At 47.1% G+C, this 20,381-nt stretch overlaps 2 protein-coding genes across 2 annotated transcripts in view; one reads left to right on the top strand and one right to left on the bottom strand.

The window, feature by feature from the left end:
- Nucleotides 1–1,735, top strand: part of M6PR (mannose-6-phosphate receptor (cation dependent)) — a 2,736-nt gene extending 1,001 nt beyond the window's left edge. The window contains exons 4-6 of the mRNA XM_009587103.1: nucleotides 1–105; nucleotides 633–759; nucleotides 1,377–1,735. The exon at nucleotides 1–105 is cut by the window's left edge and continues 35 nt beyond it. Of these exons, the coding sequence (XP_009585398.1) occupies nucleotides 1–105; nucleotides 633–759; nucleotides 1,377–1,499 (355 nt within the window). The 3' untranslated portion in view covers nucleotides 1,500–1,735. The remainder of the gene's footprint in view (nucleotides 106–632; nucleotides 760–1,376) is intronic.
- Nucleotides 1,736–4,684: 2,949 nt separating this feature from the next.
- Nucleotides 4,685–18,779, bottom strand: PHC1 (polyhomeotic homolog 1 (Drosophila)). The gene is made up of 14 exons (XM_009587092.1): nucleotides 18,637–18,779; nucleotides 17,908–18,018; nucleotides 16,497–16,574; nucleotides 15,569–15,718; nucleotides 14,440–14,595; nucleotides 12,821–13,319; nucleotides 11,738–12,498; nucleotides 9,433–9,580; nucleotides 9,115–9,323; nucleotides 8,399–8,513; nucleotides 7,696–7,804; nucleotides 6,880–7,030; nucleotides 6,034–6,265; nucleotides 4,685–5,722 (listed from the first exon to the last, which is right to left on the bottom strand). Exons 1-14 carry the CDS (start codon nucleotides 18,748–18,750, stop codon nucleotides 5,568–5,570), a joined length of 2,988 nt encoding a protein of 995 aa, XP_009585387.1. The 5' UTR covers nucleotides 18,751–18,779; the 3' UTR covers nucleotides 4,685–5,567.
- Nucleotides 18,780–20,381: the final 1,602 nt, after the last annotated feature.

Raw genomic sequence — 20,381 nt, 5'->3', positions numbered from 1 at the left:
GCGGGAAAAGGAGCAGGACTGTTTCTACCTCTTTGAGATGGACAGCAGCGTGGCTTGTCCAGCTGAGGATTCCCACCTCAGCGTTGGCTCCATTCTACTGATCACGTGAGTCATTGGAAGAGCTGTTCGTGTCTGGGCCATAGTCTCCAGTGCCAAATGCTATACTAGACTAGATAGTTGTGGTATACCTATTCACAGCCACCGTTAGATGTTACTATGCCTCTGAGCTTTTTTGGACAAAAGCTCTTGCTCAAGGCATGATGCTGCAGAGCTTCTCTGTTCCCTGTAGGCATCCTCCTTCATAGTTTACAGACAAGTGTACTGAAACATTTAAGACGTGACTTCCTAAAATTGTACAACAGCTCTTTGCCAGAGCTGGGAATTCAGACCAGGAGCCTTGACTCATTTTCTGTGTTTGTGCTTAGAGGCACTACTTCATGTAATGCTGCTGAAAGATTTATACTAGCAGGTCAATATTTTTGGGGACCGTTTCTGGTCTGGTCTCTGTTTATAGCTCTGTTCTTGAGTGGTGCTCAGCTACTTGCTCCAATACCAATCTGAGGCAGGTAGCTGGCTTGGAAGAGGTTGTCTGTAGGATTTCTTCAGCTCTGATTTTTTATTCTGCCCTCTAGGTTTGCTTCACTGATTGCAATCTACATCATTGGTGGGTTCCTCTACCAGCGCCTTGTAGTGGGAGCAAAGGGCATGGAGCAGTTTCCTCACTTTGCCTTCTGGCAAGACCTGGGAAATCTAGTGGCGGTGAGTGAAAATCCCTGTATATTCCCAGCCTGGCCCATATGTTAGGACAGGAGGAAAAGGCATCTGCCTTGTCTTCGTGGACTATGTCTCTTGGTACCTACCACCAGGGTAGAGGGTAGTGTACCCTGAGGCAGAAGAAGAGGATATCTGTTTTGTTTGGGTTTTGGGTTTTGTTTGTTTTTTTTCTTCTGAGTACTCTATTTTTGAATCTTTGCTGAGTCTGATTCCCTGCTGATATCCTGTGATTGCTATGTAACAGACTAGAACACGTGCTCATTAGTGACTAACACATTCCAGGTAGGAATGTTAAGCTGGGGACTGTGAAATGTTCATGTCTGAGTCTCTGAGACACTTCCTTGGTCACTGTAGGCAGTGCCACTTACCCTCCATGCTTGTCTCAGCATGATGTTGCTGCATACTGTTAATCAGTATGCCCAGAGCTTTCAGGACCGAGTAGGATGTTTGTATGCGTGCTTCTCTTGTCAAGACCAGTTTTGGGGACCGGTTCCAGATAGCACAGGGGTAGGCATAATCCCTTAGCAAAAGAGAAATCACAGAAGCTGCTTTGCTTTGGATTGCATACAGTCTGATTCCGGTGCAATATCCTGTGCTTGTAGGATGGCTGTGACTTTGTCTGCCGATCTAAGCCTCGAAATGCGCCAGCTGCATACCGTGGTGTGGGTGATGACCAGCTGGGTGAGGAGTCGGAAGAACGGGATGACCATTTGCTACCAATGTGATAGGCGTTCAACACTGAGTTCTTTTCTCCCCATCTCCCCAGCACTTGTTTAGCCAGGTACCTCCCAGCCAGTTCTCCTTCTCTCACTTCTGATTTTCTTTACACTATTTGCTTTTGCTGTCTCTGGTGTGTCAATTCCCATGGATGCCTCTGGGTGTGAACAGCACTGGTCCCTGAAGGCATGTCTTATGAATATAATGCTGGTTTAGGTTTTCAAAAATGCAGCACAGCTGGGGAGAGGAAAAAGTGCTGAGAGTTGAGTAGAAGACAGCAAGAAAGCAATATTCAGGAATGGGAGATGAATCACTGAGAGGAAAAAAAGGCCATGGGTGGGTGCAGAAAGAGGAAGGAAAATGAGGCAGTGGGTTAAAACAGCTGAGACTGTAGGAGAGATCTTTTGTGTCTTTCTCTCCTCCCCCCCTAGGGTTTACAGGATCTGTAAGACACTGGAATTCTTTTTCTTTGAATGCATTTTCAGTTTTCCTAGCTTCTGCACTGTTACGCACTGTTTCTGCCAGCGTATCCTGCGCAGAGTGCTCTACGCCAGACTCCGTGGGGGTGGAAGAGGCATTAGCACCTCTGCAGTCTTTTCTTTTCCTAATGGCAATATGTTGAAGAGTACACACCGGTTTCCTTCAACAGATGTAAAGGGATGCATGCCATCCTCTCAGACTGGAGAGGGGCAATGCTAAAAAACTATAGGAGTTAAATACAGTCTTGTGACTTTCCAGTTCAGTCAAAATATTGTTTCAGTCAATCACTGAGAAGCAAAAGGAAATGATGTGCTGCTAAGTAAAGGGAACATTTGCTGAAACTGAAACTGACATCAAGGCAAAATGAGACGGGTAGCTGTCACTTGTGTTCTGTTACTTGCTTCCCAAGGTGACTGCCCACACAGTTCAGTCACTGTCAGCTTTGTGCTTTCATGCTCTCCAAAAGTTCCTTGTTTGGCAGAGGGCTTTTCCCGTGAAGCTACCAGAATTTATTTTTATAAAAAAGGAACCATAGAAGCCAAGGACAAGAATGCCAACACATTAAAAACTGCATAAGGGACTCCCACGCTTACAAGGTCAGCTTTCATAAGTCGCTGTCCCCTTAAGCATGGTGCAGACCAGTCTTAAGGTACTTGCCCTGTGCAGATGGTACTTGCGTACTGCTACTGGCTGGGAGTGAGAGAAACCTCCTGGGGCCCTGGTGAAAAGCAGGTACAGCTGAGTTGTAAGACTCAATTGGAACCTTCAGGAACTTGGCACCTTGATTCCTAATTGCTTTTTATGTGAGGGGCTAGACTCTAAGCAATCCCATTCTGCCCTATTGTAAACTGGCAGAGAACTGTCCTCAGTCTTGAGGGCATAGACTGTGAATAAGCAAGCCACTACTGCTAACGGCAGAGTACAGACAAGGTTCCTGCATTTTTAATACTACCAAAGCAGTCTGAACAATGACATTGAGGGAAAAGGGGTGGCCCTGCTTTCTTGCTGCGTTTGGAGTGGGCAAACAATTCCTGCTTTCTTTGACTTTTGTTACAGTCTCAATCTTTCTCATAACATGGGAAAAATAGGAAGTCACTAAGTCTGTTGCTACTGTTTTTCATGGTGGTGTTTAAGGTAATTTTTTTTGTACAAAACACAACTTTCAAAAATAAAATGACCAAAAAACCTGGTGAAGTGTTGTGCTGATGTAACAGGAGCTTTCTTTGGTGCCAGAGCATCTTACTTATCCAAGGGTCCTTAGTGTGTGGTGCCTTGTGCCTGAACTTCTTTTGCCAGGAATGGATCTCTTCTTGTTAGTATGTGTTTTTCACTGCCACCTTGTATCACTCCAGTTTCGTTAGGGCTTAAGAAGGAGGGGTATACACATCTTTAACAACTGAAATTTTAAAAGCTCAGGTAGTTATGCATGGGAACAGTTTCTCTGCAGCAGTAAAAATCAAAAGTAACTTTTTGATGGAGGTTGTACTTCTCAAACACTAGATTAATGTTCAGGTTGGATGGGGGTGTTAAAAAGCAGCCAGACCTGCAAAGCCTGAACAAGCATTTTTTTTATTAAGAACATTGAACATGAAATGAAGAAGTGAAGCCTTCCCATTTGACTGAAATAAAATCTGGTCCTCAGAATTAGCTAGTAACATAGGCAGGCTAGCTGGCTGCGTACCCTGCCAAGGGTCAAACTAAACAGGAGTTTTATCACACCCCACCTGCTAAGGATAAAGTGGTTTAAGGGCAGCCTTCCTCTGCTGATTATGGTTAGAGATTTTAACCTCCCCCTTCCCTGCCCCCAAATTACATCAGACCAAATAGCGTTATCAGTGCAAGCATGGGCAGCTTCCTTTGGCCCTATTTTGATTCAAGAAGTCTCAGAAGTCTTCTCTCACAGGAACAAGGATGTCATTAAAGTGAGATTCAACAGTACAGTTAAGACTAGGAAGCTGCTGCCACATTTTATCCATCTTCTAAGCACTTTCCCTCCTCTCTTTTTCTAACATGGGTCAATAAAGAGCCCATTCCAAAGATCTCTAATGTTTTCCTACCTATGCTATCAGGCCTCCTCCCTTGCCACTACAGCTTTCCTGCAACAGTAGGTGCTTTCCACACAGAACAGTCTTACGTTTCACTCAAATATTCACGTGAAACTTCTGAAAACAGAAAAGCTGAGACACATGGTTTATAAAATCATCTTGCTTTCAGGTATTTGGCTCTAGGGGGCACTTACCTCTTCATGCTTTGCGTAATTTCTTCAGGTTTTTTGTTTGTTTGAAGCAGAGGTGCTTCTGGAAGAGAAGCACTCTACTCAGGCTTTCACCTTTGGCAATCTGGTAACAAAACTTCAGAATACCGCATTTGGTCCTTAAAAAAAACCAAACATGAAGGGGCTGAAAGGGAGGGACTCGCCTATAACATAATTCTACCCCTTAGAAAGGCGAAGGAGCATTAAAGGATTAGCATTCAGTTGTTGGAGGGTGTGTTTTTGCCTTTTTTTTTTTTAACAGAGGAAGAGAAATACTTGTTTTACAACAACCAAAAAAAAAAAAAAAAAAAAAGAGCCTGAGGCAGACAATACAATCCTGCCAGCTTAAACTTTGTCTCATAAGCTCTCCTGAGGATAATAAAGACAGACACAAAAATAATACAAACTGATAAGAGAACACAAAAAAAAACCCCCAAAACCAAAACCCCAGCCCATTTTATGAAGAGCCTTGGCGCTTCTGGAGGCTGCTTTGGATCTGTAAATTATGGCCTAGCACAATGGGGAGACAAACCTAGTGCTGCAGGGTTCCCTAATGTAAGACAATCCCCCTCCCCTTTGATTTTCCCATCACCTTGTCATAAGTACTCAGAATAAATCCTCCTCTGGTTCAGAGAGGAGCATCTGGAGCAAATAGCTGCGCAACACTTTGTCTTCACTCTGCATCTCTACAGGAGACAGTAAAGCTAAGGCAGCTCCTATTGCCACGGGCCTTCAAGTTTGGTATGCATGCTGGAATGGCTATTAAACCCAGTTCATGAACAGCCTAGGTGTTTTGTTTTTTTTTTTTAAGAGTGGAACAGCATCAGCCCCTTTTGCTCAAATTCTTGTTTGTCCACCTCTGTCACTTGGAATTTATTAGTTCCCTTTCCTAAATGCCCCAAGCACAGCTGCTCCCAATGTCCTTGTGGGGCTGGCTCTTCCTATGCCTCAAGTTCTGGCACAGCAAGATTCAAAACTAAGATCTAGCAGACCTGCTGTAGCAAAAAGGGGCGAGGGCAGTTCCCTTTCAGAAGTTTGCTAAGACAGAAAGAGGTCCCCCTCCCATCTTTATGTAGTACACGGGAGAGGCTTATTCAAAATCAGGAAGAAGGAAAGGTGTTTCAAGGCCCCAGGTGGGAGTTTTCCTCCCACTTGTAGCACCATTAAGAGACCAAGACATGGGCTTGTGTACGGCAGTTTCAATCACTTGAATTCCTTCTCATTCTTCTTGAATGAAAGACCACAGGGGACTGTCCCATCCTTCCCCGCCGCAGCAGGATGCTCCAAAGCTGGCAGCTGCCCTGGGGTCAGAGCAAAAGTGAGACCTCTGGCTTCAGAGCTGTTAGGTCTCCTTGAGGACATTGATCTTGGCACAGATCTTGAGAGCTGGTCCCAGCTTGATGTTCATGGCACTCATGAGGTGTTCCTCCTTCAGAAGCAACAGGGCCTGGCCATCAATTTCTTGTGACCGAAACTCCTCAGCAATCTCCTGGCACCCTGTGAAACCAAAAAAAACCCCAGCACTGAGAAACAGATGTGCCTTGGGCACTCACCTTGTTCCTACTCCTTGGACCTCTGGCAGGTATAGAAAGCAAGCTAGGAATCTAACCAACCCCACTCTATTCCACAGGCTGCCTGGGGAGTACAACTCATCCATCCGTGTGACCTACTCCAAAATCAGAAACAAGTACAAAAGTACGATAAAAAGCACTAGGCGCCACTGACACCACTTTCTTTCCAGAAAGAGAGCCAACAAATTTCCCCATCCAACTGGATCACAGGACTGCAGGAGAGGATCTTCACCTCACCTTGCAGCGATGCAATGAACTCGTACACTTCCTCCACACTCCAACGACTGGGATTGGTGGACAGGAAGACTGGGTTGATGCCATGTAGATCTGGGGTAGGTGGGGCCATACTAGAGTTTGCCAGGTCCCTCTCGCCATGACTGCCCCTTACTGACAGGGGTCCTGGAGATGTAGGGGACAAAGCTTCATCATAGCTGGAGTTATCAGAGCCTCGACTCGAGTCCTCCTGGCCCTATAAGCCCATAGGAAAGAAAGAAAGAAAGAAAAAAAAGGTGTTTCGTAAGAAATTCACAATTACTAGGTGCAAAACAAGACACTGGGAACAGCAGAAGTTGTCCCAACAGTCTCGGGCAACTGTCTCAGGCTGTTGGTCCAGGAGCAGCTGATGCAAGAGCTCCCTGATGCCAGAAAGGGGAGACTTTACTCTTGCCTCCCTTCCTCTTCCTTCTCCCATCCTCCCGCAGTCCATTCCTCTTCCTCATGTCAGCTCTGAAGCTCATCCGATTCTTCTATAATCTGATTCAAATCATTCATGTGGAAGAACGCTAATCAAACGGGAAAAGTGGATTGTTTTCTACCAAGGCTGTCAGCTGATCTCACTCACCGAGATCTCTGAGACACACGCAGTAGTGAACAGAGTGAACAGAACAAGTACAAATGTGAATCCACTTTTTGCAGTCGATGAGCAATTAGAACAGCTCACTGTGCCTTGTGTCACAACTGTGTCAATGTGCACTTGGCACATCCTGTATGACTACATCCGCTGTGAGAAAGTGGTACATCCAGCAGTGACAACTATTACACTGAGATCTGCCTTGACAGAGGCAGACAGGACTATGTCCTTACCCTGTGGCGCTTGCCCTGGATCTTTGTTCGAGCAATTTCAGAGCTGCTGCGCCGTGGTCCCCGTCGGCGCACACGAGCATAGTTCGCTTCCTGGAACTCCTTCATCTTCTTTCTCTGCAGCCGAAACTGATGGCTGCAGCTGACATTGTACCTTAAATAAGTAGAAGCAGAGCAGCAGTTAGGAAACAGCAACTATCTAAACCTACTACTTCTCCTTTCTCTAGATGGGGATAAAACCCCTCTTTACCATCAAGTTCTGTTGTTCCTCCTTCTAAGACTTCCCCTTGGAAGGGACGAGTCCAGACTTCTGACACAAGCAATATTTGGACACCAGAGTCTTGATCTAACATCTGAAGGGTCAATTAAGTGATTCCCCTAAGGGAAAAAAGACCCATAACAAGCACTCTGCTATCAATAGGCGGCAGCAATGACTAGCCTAACTTCTCCCCAGGTTTTTTCCCCAACACTCCCTCATGTCTTTGTCTAGTACCAATGCAGCAGACAGCTACCAGTATGCATTCATTTTGTCAGTCAAATGTACATTAGACTGAAGAGACGTTGTTTGGGACTTCCCCCTTCCCATTTCATGTTCTGAGCAAGTCAGAAATCCTGTTTACACTCAACACCACATCCACCTCTCCAGACCTAGAAGCATTCACAAATCATTTGGAGTCCTAAAGGATCTCTGTGGCCAGTGCATCCCATGGGGGGAGGATCAGATGTACGGAAGTGTTGTACACTACCTGGAGAAGGTGCACATGCCCAGTTCCAAAGAATGTATAGTCAGAGAAAAGGAGGATTATGTCTTGCTATTACCTTTTAGCACAGGTCATGGAACAAAACCTCTTGGAGCCACGGAACTGGGTTGCTGGGGCATACTTCCCACAGTATTCACATTTCAGCAAGTTTGCCTTCTTATCAAGCTCTAGTGAGATACAGAGATACACCAGTTGATGACCTGAACTGAAGCAGATCATATACAATGATTCCCCATTCCACTACTCTTCTTCTCAGCAGACAGATTCCAAGCACTATTCTGTACTGAATTTACTAAACATTTAGCTTGGGGAAGAAGCTAGGGAAAAAGAGGCAGAAGCTCCACTAATTAGGACCCCAGGATATTGAACAGAGCAGTTTATTTCTCTTTGTCAGTACCGTTTCGCTGAACAAGCAAAAAATAGCATATCCATCATATCCTACAAGGCTGTGGGGGAAACCTCCATCACTGCACTCTCTGTTGTGTCCACACATCCTTCACAGCCTTCAGAGTCATTAGAGACAGGTACAGTTCAGACTCTCCTGCTTACTACTGACACAGGGTGTGTTAGATCATATTAACAGCAACAAAAAAGTATTGTATTCTGGCACTCAAGAAAAGGAGATCCTAGGTCTATAGCTTGAGTCTCTAAGGAGTTAGCAGGAAGGCATACAAGTCCACAATGTATAAAGTTAGTAATACAGTATCAGAGAGCAGAAACTTCCAGTAACACTAGCTAGGCCTCCTGGTGCTGAAACTCACCCATAGAAGCGCTGTCCCCTCCCGGAGAATTGCTGGACAGGTTTTCATTCTGTCCAGAAGGAGCCTCTCCCTGCAGCGGTTTCTCAGATTCTTTCAGCAGCTGAGAACAACCCACCTGGACAGGAAGAGAAAGAGTTGGGCCCATCAGTAAAGGATTCTCTGTGGCCATCACCCTCTGCAAGGTATATGCCACTCATACCTTATTACAGCTCAGAAGAATCCCTTTGCCTACTAGGGAAGGAGAGATGCTGAACAAAGTTATTACTCCTTCCTGACCCACAGGCTTGGTGGTTCATTCAAAGATGACCAAGTACTATCTTGAATATCCTGCAATTCTATGTAACTGCATTTCCCCTTATTTGCTTTAACTTCAATTGCTGCTTGTTCAAAATGCAGTGCATCTTTCCCTCACTAATAATCAGAGAGAAGAACCTTCTTACAATTCCTGCAGAAATTATTTCTTTGGAGACTACCGGAGAAAACAGTTCCCATCACACTTGTTTTACTCCTTCCAACTTATTCTCTTTAATGCCACCACTTAATGCCTTGCTTCATGCATGACACCTCCCTCCTTTCCCTTCCTTTTTACTGTCTGTGTCTCAGGCTAAAAATGCTGACTTGGAACATGCGGAAAGAAACTCCTGTCCAAAGATGGAAGCCCACCACCCTCCCAAGAGAGTGCTACACCTCCTTCCCCCACAGCAGAGAATCCTTACTGGAAAGGGCTCTGCTCCTTCCTGGATGACAAAGCCCTCAATGATGTGTGTGAGGATCTGGGGCTTGACGATGGCTTGTGGGGGTTTGGAGTCTCCCATCTGACGCGACACCATTGCCAGGTTTGGGGTGGGAGCAGAGGTGGGGGTGACTGATGCTCCTTCACTTGAGGTGGTATTTGGGGTTGCAATAGCAGCAGGATCAGACTTATCTGGAAAGTTAACAGCACAAGAGTCAGTTACCTTTGCTGCATCTACTTCAAATGGAATATGAGATCAGATCATTAGCACGCACAAGCAGAGCTCTCCTTTGTACCTCACCTCCAAGGCTACTCTTCTCCTCCATGTTTTTGGGGCTGTCTGTCACAGGAGAGGACCTGGCAGGCAGGAGTGCAGTGACACTGGGTGATTCCTGCTTCTCCTCCTCTGACTCTGCCTTGCGCTTAACTGCTAAGGTCTGAGACTTGCCCTGCGTGAATAAAGAGGAACATGTAAGCAGAGAGAGGAGCCCCAAAGCAAAGAACAAGACAGACTGAAGGCAAAAGGAAGATGCATCCTGCTCCATCATACTTCATCTCCAGCCTGGTTCCTTCTCCTGGAAATGCCTCTAGCTCCCTCACAGTACATACTTCTACTTAGGAGCATTTGCCTAGCAGGGAGAAAACTTCATGTATCAACATGAATTGGGCCATTGATATAATACCAAGACACTGTGTGAACCTCAAGGGATTATTCCAGGAAGAAAGAAATGGAATCGCAGTCACCCAGCAGTTTCCAAACAGGCTTTTGGCCAGATCAGATCAGTTTCAACGAAGGAGAGTCAAAACAGTAGGGGAAACATGTTGAATGAGAGCAGAATTGTCCCCCCACTCTAGCAACCAGACAAATCCTGCGACACCTTCCTGAAGAAGCAGCCAGAGTTTAGAAACAGTCTCAGCAACTGGCTAAGGATATCTGAGCTGGCAAAGTACTGTTGTCCCAGGGAGTTAGGCAGGCCCTAACTGGACAATTCAGAGCAGCATGGACAAGGCCTGTGGAACATGAGCCATCTTTGTTTTCCTCTGCATACCCTGTTGCTACGGGATCCTCTGAGGCCTAGAGTCACTGGCTGGTACCACACACCAAGCGGTCTCTGACCTGGAGGTATCCACACCTAGTGAGGAGAGGGGAGTTCAGTCTTCATAGCCCACTCAGCTTTCATCTCTCCCCTGAGAGAGACAACAAAGAGGCCAGTTATTGTTTGTATTTGGTTTATGTGGCAAGGTTTTGGTAACAGCGGGGCTGCAGGGGTGACTTCTGTGAGAAGACACCAGAAGCTGCCCCCATGTCCGATAGAGCCAGTTCCAGCCAGCTCCAAGACACCATTCCGCTGGCCAAAGCTGAGCCCATCAACGATGGTGGTAGCACCTCTGTGATAATGTATATAAGAAAGGGTGAAAATACAGCAGCCGGAAGAGAGGAGTGAGAATATGTGAGAGAAACAACTCTGCAGACACCAAGGTCAGTGAAGAAGGAGGGGGAGGAGGTGCTCCAGGTGCCGGAGCAGATTCCCCTGCAGCCCATGGTAAAGATGATGGTGAGGCAGGCTGTCCCCCTGCAGCCCATGGAGGTTAACGGTGGAGCAGATATCCACCTGCAGCCCGTGGAGGACCCCATGCCGGAGCAGGTGGATGCCGGAGGCTGTGACCCCGTGGAGAGCAGGGGCAGGCTCCTGGCAGGACCTGTGGCCCTGCAGAGAGAAGCCTACGCTGGAGCAGGTTTTCTGGCAGGACTTGTGACCCCATAGGGGACCCATACTGGAGCAATGTTCCTGAACGACCTCAGTCTGTGGAAAGGACCCATGCTGGAGCAGTTCGTGAAGAACTGCAGCCCGTGGGAAGGACCCACGCTGGAGAAGTTCATGAAGGACTGTCTCCAATGGGAGGGATCCCACGCTGCAGCAAGGGAAAAGCATGAGGAGGAAGGAGCGGCAGAGATAAAACGTTATGAACTGACCACAACCCCCATTCCCCGTCCTCCTGCACTGCTCAGGGAGAGGAGGTAGAAGACTCAGGAGTGAAGCTGAGCCTGTGAAGAAGGGGGGGAGGTGTTTTTTTGACTCGTTCTTATTTCTATTATCCTACTCTGATTAATTGGCAATAAACTAAATTAATTTCCCTAAATTGAGTTTGGTTTGCCTGTGACAGTAATTGGTAAGTGATCTCCCTGCCCTTATCTTGACCCATGAGCTTTTTGTTGTATTTTTCTCTCCTTGTCCTGTTGTGAAGGGGGAGTCATAGAGCAGCTTGGTGGTCACCCGACAGCCAGCCAGTCAACCCACCACATTGTTAAAAGTGTTATTTAGTATGTGATGTGGACACGTACTCCATTTGGGGCAGGGTCTGAGTCTCATCTGTTTACTTCATGCAAGCCTTTGAATGATAATGTGGAAGAGAAATGCTTGTAGTCAGTAACCCCAAGGTTTGGATTGGAATTAGTGTTTTTGAGAGGAAAAAGTCTCCACATCCCTTTACCCAAGCCCCTTACCCATTCCATCCCACTGACCTGGGCCTGGACTGCGATTGGTGTCCTAGGAATGAACAAAGAGAATCCATATGCTATTCTCCTTCTCAATGGTATCACTTACTGGCAACTGGACAGACTGCATGTAGAATGCTGCTGGCATCTGAGCCACAACTGGAGAGGAGGCTGGGCTCTTCACCATGTGGGCTGTGCCTTGAACTTGTGCCAAATTCACCCCTGTGGTGAGAGGAGGAGCTTCCTGTGAGGACACTGGAGCTGAAGACGATGACGGGGAAGCAGCGTGGGCTTGGGAAACAGGCTGGACCACGGCTGGCATTCCCCGGGATGTCGGCACTGCTGCAGCAATCTGAGCCAAACCCAGTGCTTGGGCTTGGCCTGAGCCCTGCTGCCGAGTACCCACCACCTGCACTGGGATGTGTGGTGGAGGCTGCTGTGTTGCTGACATTTTGGCAGGCCCAAGCTGAGGTGGTTTGATGGGGGTGACCAGAGATTTTGACTGAATTGGAACAGGTGACTTGGTGGCTGGCTGGCAAGGACTGTCCTGCTGGAGCTGCACAGGCTGTGGCTGGGACTGCAACATAGGTTGCACCACAAGGGTCTGAGCCTGCTGCTGGTTTTGAGGTGGAGTCTGCTGCTGCGGAGGTTGAGCTTGCTGCTGCTGTTGGGTCAGTGATGGTGCTTGCTGCTGTTGCTGCTGTTGGGCCAGCTGAAGATGGGTGGCTGTGTGGAGGAGCTGGGACTGGCGGTGCTGGAACTGCTGCTGGTGATGAATGGCGATCTGCTGCTGGATCACCACCTGCTTCTGCAGGTGGATCTGCTGCTGCTGCTGGATCAGTGAGTGTGGCTGGATCTGTGTATATGTGGCTATACAAACACAGAGTGGGAAAAGAGGAGAGCACAAAAGTTAGCAACAGTGCAGTTGGGAATGACAACAATAAAAAATGGCAGGCAGCCACTGCACTGGTTTGAGTCATTAAGCTCCAAAATGACTGACAGCTTACTGGCAGAAGACATGAGGGACTAAATCAACTTCTCTTGCTAATGGAGAGGGATGACCCCTAGAGACAAGCCTCCGGGAGCCCAGAGGCTGGGGAGCGTGTTGGAAAACCTCTCACCACTGCGCTTTCAAAAGGCACTCTTGCAAAAGCCCAGTGGGCTCGAAGAGAAGGAACAGGTCTGCACTTACCTGAGCTTATCAACGTCTGGCTGGGTGCTGGTGTAGCAGTCCTGGTCAGATTCATGCCCACCGTTTGCTGTCCACCACTGTCCGTTTCGCCCTTCTTTGTGGCTGCATTCTCTGTCTCCGTCTGGCTTCCCTGGCTGACAGTCACGGCCTGGGCAGCTGCTACCGGTAACGGCTGAACCACCCCCGTGCCTTTCCTTTGGCAACTGCCAGCGGCACCTGCTGAGGAGGTCTGGCTCAATCCCGTTGAGGTCTGGCTCGCACCACTTGCCACCACACTCCCGGAGACACCATTGCTGCCTGCTGCCCCCTGGCTCAAGTTGAGTGACTGGCCTGCGCTGCCGGAGGAGGCCTGAGCCACTGCCAAGGTCTGGCCCGTGCTGGTGGCCTGCGGTAAGCCTGAACCCTGGGAGCTTCCTGGCAGAGCTGCCTTCTGAGCAGAGCCTTGGAGCTGGGCGTTAGTGGCTGAGGTCTGCTGGCTCCTCACAGCCAAGTTCTGCACCTAGAAATACATGTACAAAACAGAATCCGTTTGCTTTATGTACGTTACTTGCTGGAAGTTTGGCAGAGAACGCATAAGCAAAACATTCTACTGGGATGCAGGCTAAATTGATGCTTCAAGTCTCGTGTGGGGAGCTGGCTAACACTGCAGGGCAAAGCTCAGGCACAGCCGTCCCCAGGAAACACATTAGCCTGAACTCCCTTCCTGCCCCATCTCTGATGGAAGTTAAAGATCTCGTGGCACTTTCTGAACAGCACATGAGGACACCACCATTCTCCAAGGCATGGGACAGCCTTCAGACCTTCCTGCCATGTCTTTGCATTGGTAGGACCCAGTTTAGCATGGCTCCAGAAGCACTGAGATACCCCTTTAAAGACCAGTCATTCCTTTTAAATTTTTGTGCCACCTGCCTCCTCCCCCTGTGCAGGGCTTTCCCCTCAGCAGGCCCACAGACCTACTCATGGCCTGCAGCCCTTCTGATTTCACCAGTTCCTCTGCATTTCGGTGCTGCCATCTTCTGAATTTACTCCTCCTCCAAATGCAGTGTTATCTTCAAGTCTGATCATGGCTGACTTTCCTTCAAAGTGCTCCAGACAAGAAAAATATGAAGTAACTGGAAATCCCAAGAATGAACTGGGATAGGACAAGGAAAATGGGAAGCTATGGCAGTTCCCTGACCTGGAGAATTACTTGTAGATGAATGCAGGAGCTAAGACCTTGTGACCTGTTCGGTCTTCGGCACCTTTTCAACGACAAACCAACTGGGTGAAGGAATACTACCACTGGCAAAGGCTCTTCATTGCCGAGTGACTGAAAACTGGACATAGAACTCAACAATTCTTTTCACACAAGGACAATTGACAAACTGTGAAGATGGGATTGATCCAGCCTGTGGCTCACCCCAGAAATTTTAAGCAGAAATGAATCCCATCTCTGGAGGCAAAAAGCAAACATGAAAAAATGGTGGCAAGAGAGAACAGAATCTCCTGCCTGCACAGGGACACAGGTTGGGGATAAAATAGAACTAATCTGCTATACAGGGACATCTGGAGACAAAGACCAGAGTGTGGGGTGACAGAGAGCAGGGGAGGGGAGGACTCTGGGAGGGGGTGTCACTGACCTGGTCTGTGTCTGCATGGACCCCAGGAGACTGAGTGGGTGGTACCTCCTGCTGGACAGCGGCCACAGCCCCGTTGGGCATCAGGATGAGTTGGGAGGCAAGAGGCACATTGCGGCCCAAGGTCCGGTTTACCTGCAACAGGTTCCCCAGCTGTGGCTGTTGAGGGAGGGTCAGGTGATGTGGAATGAAAGGAACAGAGGGGAAGAGAGAAAGACAGACAGCGAACCACAAGCAAACAGATTACAAAGCAACATTGGGCTGCAATGTCACAGATTGCAAAACCCCCAACCCTCCCTGCACTGTAACACTGAACATAACCCTCAGGAGCAGGAAACAGGGAACAGTTTCCTTATGGAAACAAGCACTCTTCTATCAAACATGGGCCTGGGCCAACTCCCACAGACTGTCCAAGGCTGGCTAAAAGACTGGGGTATCATTGAATTTTCAGATGTATATCCAGGACTGGCTGAGAAACAGTGATAAAAGACATACATCCAAGACCAGGGTTGCTTGAAAAGAAGGGCATTACAATCTGTATCTAAAGTCAACTGAGACACAGAAAATATTTTTCAAGTAGGTAGGCAAACCCCAGACTGACTATACAGTCAAGCCTAATGTCTTCTGTTTAGCAGCACTTCAAAGCAATTAAAAGGATGACATATTTGTTCATGTTGATTTATGTTTCTAGACTTACTTGAATTCTGAATTACGTCCCTGAGCTCAGCAGTGGTAGGAGAGAGTAATTTACTATGTATCTGTTCCAGCATTGAACCAGAAGAGTAGTTTTATTTCTGTGAGCTATATTCAAGTCTAGGACACATTTCACATTTACACTCTAGTGAGAAGTGCCATGGGATCTTTAACATCTATGCAGAGCAGAGACAAACACGTTCTTAATGATCTCACCTGAGCCACACCATACAAAGCTCATCTACCCTCAAAAGCTGAGCCCAGAGTCAAACTTGTGGTTTCAGGGACAAGAGCTTCTGCATCCGAGTTTAAAATACAGTGCATCATCCTTAAAGCTAGAGTTAGTCCAAAGGTGTTGGTAATCCCAAGCAGTGTAACACTGAAATGGCTAGGAAGTGCAGTTCATGGTCAGGACACATTTTGCATACGTCTCTCTTACCCGGAGATACATCTGGGCCTGTGACTGGTTGAGAGGCGGTGAGGTGGTGTTCCCAAGGAGCACAGACTGCGTCAGGGTTGTGGCACTGGGGGAACTCACACTCTGTGACCGACTGATCAGCTGAGCAGCTGATGTGGTGGCTAGGTTGATCTTAAAACAGAGAAAAGCCCCAAATCATATAAGAAGAGATGGAGGCAAAGAAATAAGTACAAATTCACTTACTGGGGTACAGCCAGAACAGACATTTTACAGTTTTTTACTGTATCCCGCAGGGGACCAAGAAGAAAAAAGTTCTTGTCTTGGAAGGCTTGTCTTAGAGGCTACACAATCTAAACCAGCCAAAGCCCTGGATGCTAACCTCATTTGTATGCTGAGCCTGCGTGTCATTGTTAGCATGCAACTGCAATAAGAGATCCAAAAGAAATACATCATTTTCTCCAGTTTCTCAAGTAAAGGAAAAAAACCCACAAAGTAATCTCTACCCTATCAACTCATCTACTCTCTGAGCAAATCCCAGTTCCTCAATACTCACTACAAAACCAGACTTCCTCTCATTCAACAAACTACTACACTGACCAAGAAAAAAAGAGCATTCCCTTTCAAGCTGCTCATGGCTCCCCCTTCTTAGAAGTTCTGATCCTCTTCTAATCCATGACAACGTATCCCCAAAGCCTCAGCAAAGAGAGATCAGTGTCGACCTTTCCAGCTAAGAGACCTCTCCCGCTCAGAAACCTTCTCTGGTCTCCTCAACCCCCACCACTAATGAGAGCACCCCAAATCCTCAAAGTTGTCTGCATCTTGTGGATTCCCAGCATTCTTAGAAGCTGTGTTTCCCTGGCTGACTGCCTTCCTAAAAGACAGAGGAGAAAGAACAAGGCGAGGGGTGGGAGGGGGGCTTTGATATGTGTGTGAGGGAGCAGTTACTTACAGAGGCCTGGGTGGTGGTGGTCTGTTGCGGGGTGCTGGTGTTGGGGGAGCTGGCCTGTCTACTGGCTGCAATTGTAGCCTGCAAGAGAGATTGACAGAGAAATGAGTACCTGGAACAAGCTTTTCAATCCAGCCCAAATATCTGGTTTTGTCAGAACACCTAGTCCCATCATTAACTTCTCCCATTCCTGAGAACAGGAGCACAATCTAACCACTACAAATCTCTGCCGTGCCCTACAAATCATGTGCAGCAACTCAGCAAGGTAACCCCTCTTCCCCAGCCAGTTCAGTCCTGCCCAAGGCAGTGGACAACAGATCCTTACAGTGCATGACCTCCAGTCCTTCCACCCAGGGGTACATACCCTGCTGTTGCCCCAGCTTGTCATGCTACACACTACAACCCGCATCCTGATGCTGCAATTCACTGTTAACACCCAGATGTTCCCCACAATATTAGCAATTTGCCGGGCTAGTTAGGCACTTTAGTAACAATGCAACGATAGCACTCCAGGCAACAAATTTCAGATTACAGCACATATGGTTCATGGAGGAATGTAAATATTGTTAGATTTCCCCCTCCATGACCCATGGGAATTCCATTGTATGAGTTTAGTTAGTTTTATAACTAAGATTTGTGCGAAACTGGTGAGAGGATTCTATTCCCTCTATGCTATAAAACTGCAGGTAGGGATTTTGAGAACAACTAAATCCTGGACTAACAGCCAAGGAGCACAGCTCCTGATGGATATTGTTACACAGACAGAACTGTATTCACATCACACATAATCTGTCTCCAACTGATGATGAAGTCTGGTAGGTGAACAAAGTTGCTAAAGAAAAAAAAAAAAAATCACTCAACAATTATGCATCTTAAAATATCTTGATTTGTATAAACATATCTCAATTAACAAAACACCCTCCTGGCTGGACAAGATCTACCCCAGATCCCGCTTGCTGGGACTGGTAAAGAAAACATGGGCTACTAAGTTTCAAGACAGAAAATTCAGAGGGTACCGCCTGAAATTTCACACACACAAGACCATGTTTATTCTCAGAGAAGTAACAATCCATGGTTCACTCTAACACAGCTTTTAAACACTACTGCACCCACTGCTGATTTAACCACCAATCTTTTTTTTAAAGAAGGTGCAGGCCTCTGAAGTGCAAGTTTCCTGATGGGGATGCCAAATTTTATCTTCCCCTGTTCTGTACCTGAAAACCAAATGAATCTTTGCATCAGGCTTCCAGTTCACTAGCTGTTTGTATTAGCTTTAAACAATGTGTTTAGGGACTCATTGTCTCATCATGGATCAGGATGACCTCGGTGCACAAGTCACTGTATAAAGAGAGACTATCTGGATCTTCCCCAGAGAACAATCCAATTCCTCTCCTTCTGCCCCTTGGCAACTCACCTGCTGGACAGCAGCCAGGCTGTGAAGCTGGGCACTGTTAAGCTGCTGCTGGAGCATAAACTGATGAAAGTACTGGGCTGCATTGGGCTGTCTCTGGAGCGCCTGCAGGGCCTAGAGAAAGGAAAACCCAATTGTCAAAAATAGGGTGCCCTTGAAATGTGATTAGAGAGAGCAATGAAGAAATAAACAACAGCCATGAGACCATCCCTAGACCCCATGAAAAAAGCAAAGTCACTAGATTAGCACATCAAAATGCCTAGTACAGCTACAAATTTGGTAATAGACTGAATCACAGGTGTATTCCAAGACAGCAGGAAGCACACTTGCAAGACTTTAATAAACTCCAGGAATTTGGGGATATGCGTGCTCAAGCAGGCAGACAAGTGTTCCAGTATGGTATGTATATGGAGCATATACACTATATAGAGGAACTGGGATGATAAACTGAATGACTTGCTCTAGAACAGCAGGCTAAAATCAATCTATTGGATCACAGTACGGATTAAATCTAAGAGGCTGGACCCTGGAGGAGTAACCTATAAAACATGAAGCACAGTATCAGGCTACAGGAACTAAACATCGGGCCTAGCACAAAAATTTCTAAATCTGAAAACATAACAGTCCTTCGAGCATGCTCCCACCTTGACACACGACAACACAGAACACAAAAGGGCTCACCACCGCCTTCCACTGATGCACATGCCATCCCAGAACATAACCGTGTCTCACCTGTACTGCCTGTCGCTCATAGAGAGACATCTGCGATATCTGAGGACGGGTGCTTCCTCCAGAACTGGAGCTCCCGCTGGTGGAGCTGGAGTTCTGCTCACTTTCCGTCTCCATGGTGACAGGATCCCAGGAGCTCAGGCTGAGACGGACTCCAGATCTACATCGAGAGAACTGGAAACTAAGTCAGGCTAGAGAAAGAACCAAACCATATTTCACTGCATTACACAGCTTATTTACTGAAATATCCCAGTACCAGGCTCCTTGCACAGCTTTGCTACATCACAGGGGACCGGGGGTGCCGGGGTTCTGAAATCACCCAGAATTTATGCTCACGGTTTAAATCTTTTATTACCACAGTCAGAAATGTTACGCACACATTCTTGTATTTTTAGTGCCACGCTACAGTTGGAAGCTACAGCATCCTGAACTCTTAAAAAGGCAGCAGAGTGAAGGAGCAGCTGCAGCTCATTCAGACAATCATTTGGTTACTGACCTGATCACCTCTCCTTCAAGAGAGGCTGGTGAACTGAGTCGAACTGCACTGTGCTTCCAGTCTCCCACTGCACTTTGGCAACTTCTGATCCTCTCTTCCTCCAGTCCCACAAGAGGTATAATTATCCCATAACTCCGCTACCCAAATGCAGATATACCAACTCAGTCCCTCATTCTCCCAGTTTAGCCCCCGAGCCCTCAACTGTTTCTTTCTTTTTCTGATTACATGGTCTTCCCATCTACTTGTTGTTCCTGAGAGACTGTAACTTGAATATTAGACTGGAAGCTGGTATCTGTGATGCCAAGTTGCTTTCAGAAGGAACAGAGTGAGAAGAGTGGATTAAGGGTTCACTGGCAACACTTGTGAGGGGAAAGCTGCTAAAGAGGTCATGCAGAGCTAGAGAGATCTTCCAGCAGCAGAAAGATGAGTTGCAGTGAACCGCAGGACTGAGAAAGGACTGGAGAAGGCTTTCATCAGCCAAGAGAAAGAAAAGCGAGACTGAAGAGAGTGCTTAGCAGAAGAGTAACACATTGGGATGATCAGGGAGCTTCCTGCAGCAAGAAACATGGGCTACACAGGGAGCAACAGTAGGAGGGGTTAGAGTTAGAAAAGGGAAAGCACAAAAGTGATTATTCAACAGAATTCCACTGGGAAAAAAAAAAAAAAAAAGACTTTTTAGAAGGATATCATTCCATATAAGATTAAAAAAAAAACCAACCTTCTGATAGTCTCAATATCACTGACAGCCTGTTTGTTTCCAAAACACCAGCTGGCTCCCCCGCAACGTATCTGAGAGACGTCTAAATGAGACCCCTAGGCTTCCAGGATCCCACAGCACCAGCACAGCCCCTGTATCTGGACCTTTTCAAATCCAGAGACTTCAAGCTTCACAGCCTTACCAAGGTTTTCCAGGTGCATAAACAAAAAGACCAGTGCAGCAGAAAAGGAGGTGCAACAATAGTCTCGACCAGACAACTTTTTAAATTCTGGAATGATGTTAAAGGCAGCAGATGACTTCAAAGTAGGGCAACAGCATTAACACTGCAGAGGATGGCTGGCTAAATCTGGAACTGCTGCTCCAAACCTGCTCCTCAAAATCTGGAAAATTCTACAGTTGACAAGCAGATAGCTGCTGCTCCAGTCCTGTCTTCCCCACGCATCTTTACCTCTGCCCTCAAATCCTGCCCAGGCATCTCCCTGCTAATCCAACACTGGCTTGCTGCACTGCTTCAGCAGTGGCCGTCGGTAATTC

This window comes from Fulmarus glacialis, unplaced genomic scaffold (genome assembly GCF_000690835.1).
Source record: "Fulmarus glacialis isolate BGI_N327 unplaced genomic scaffold, ASM69083v1 scaffold26480, whole genome shotgun sequence".
Taxonomy (NCBI): domain Eukaryota; kingdom Metazoa; phylum Chordata; class Aves; order Procellariiformes; family Procellariidae; genus Fulmarus; species Fulmarus glacialis.
This window is presented reverse-complemented; position numbering and strand designations above follow the sequence as displayed.

Coding starts and splice junctions, on each gene's coding strand:
- PHC1 (XM_009587092.1), bottom strand. CDS start 18,750: ATGGAGACGGAAAGTGAGCAGAACTCCAGCTCCACCAGCGGGAGCTCC. Junction 12,499..12,820: donor CCAGACGTTGATAAGCTCAG/GTAAGTGCAGAC, acceptor GTGTTTGTATAG/CCACATATACACAGATCCAG. Junction 7,805..8,398: donor AGGGGACAGCGCTTCTATGG/GTGAGTTTCAGC, acceptor GTATCTCACTAG/AGCTTGATAAGAAGGCAAAC.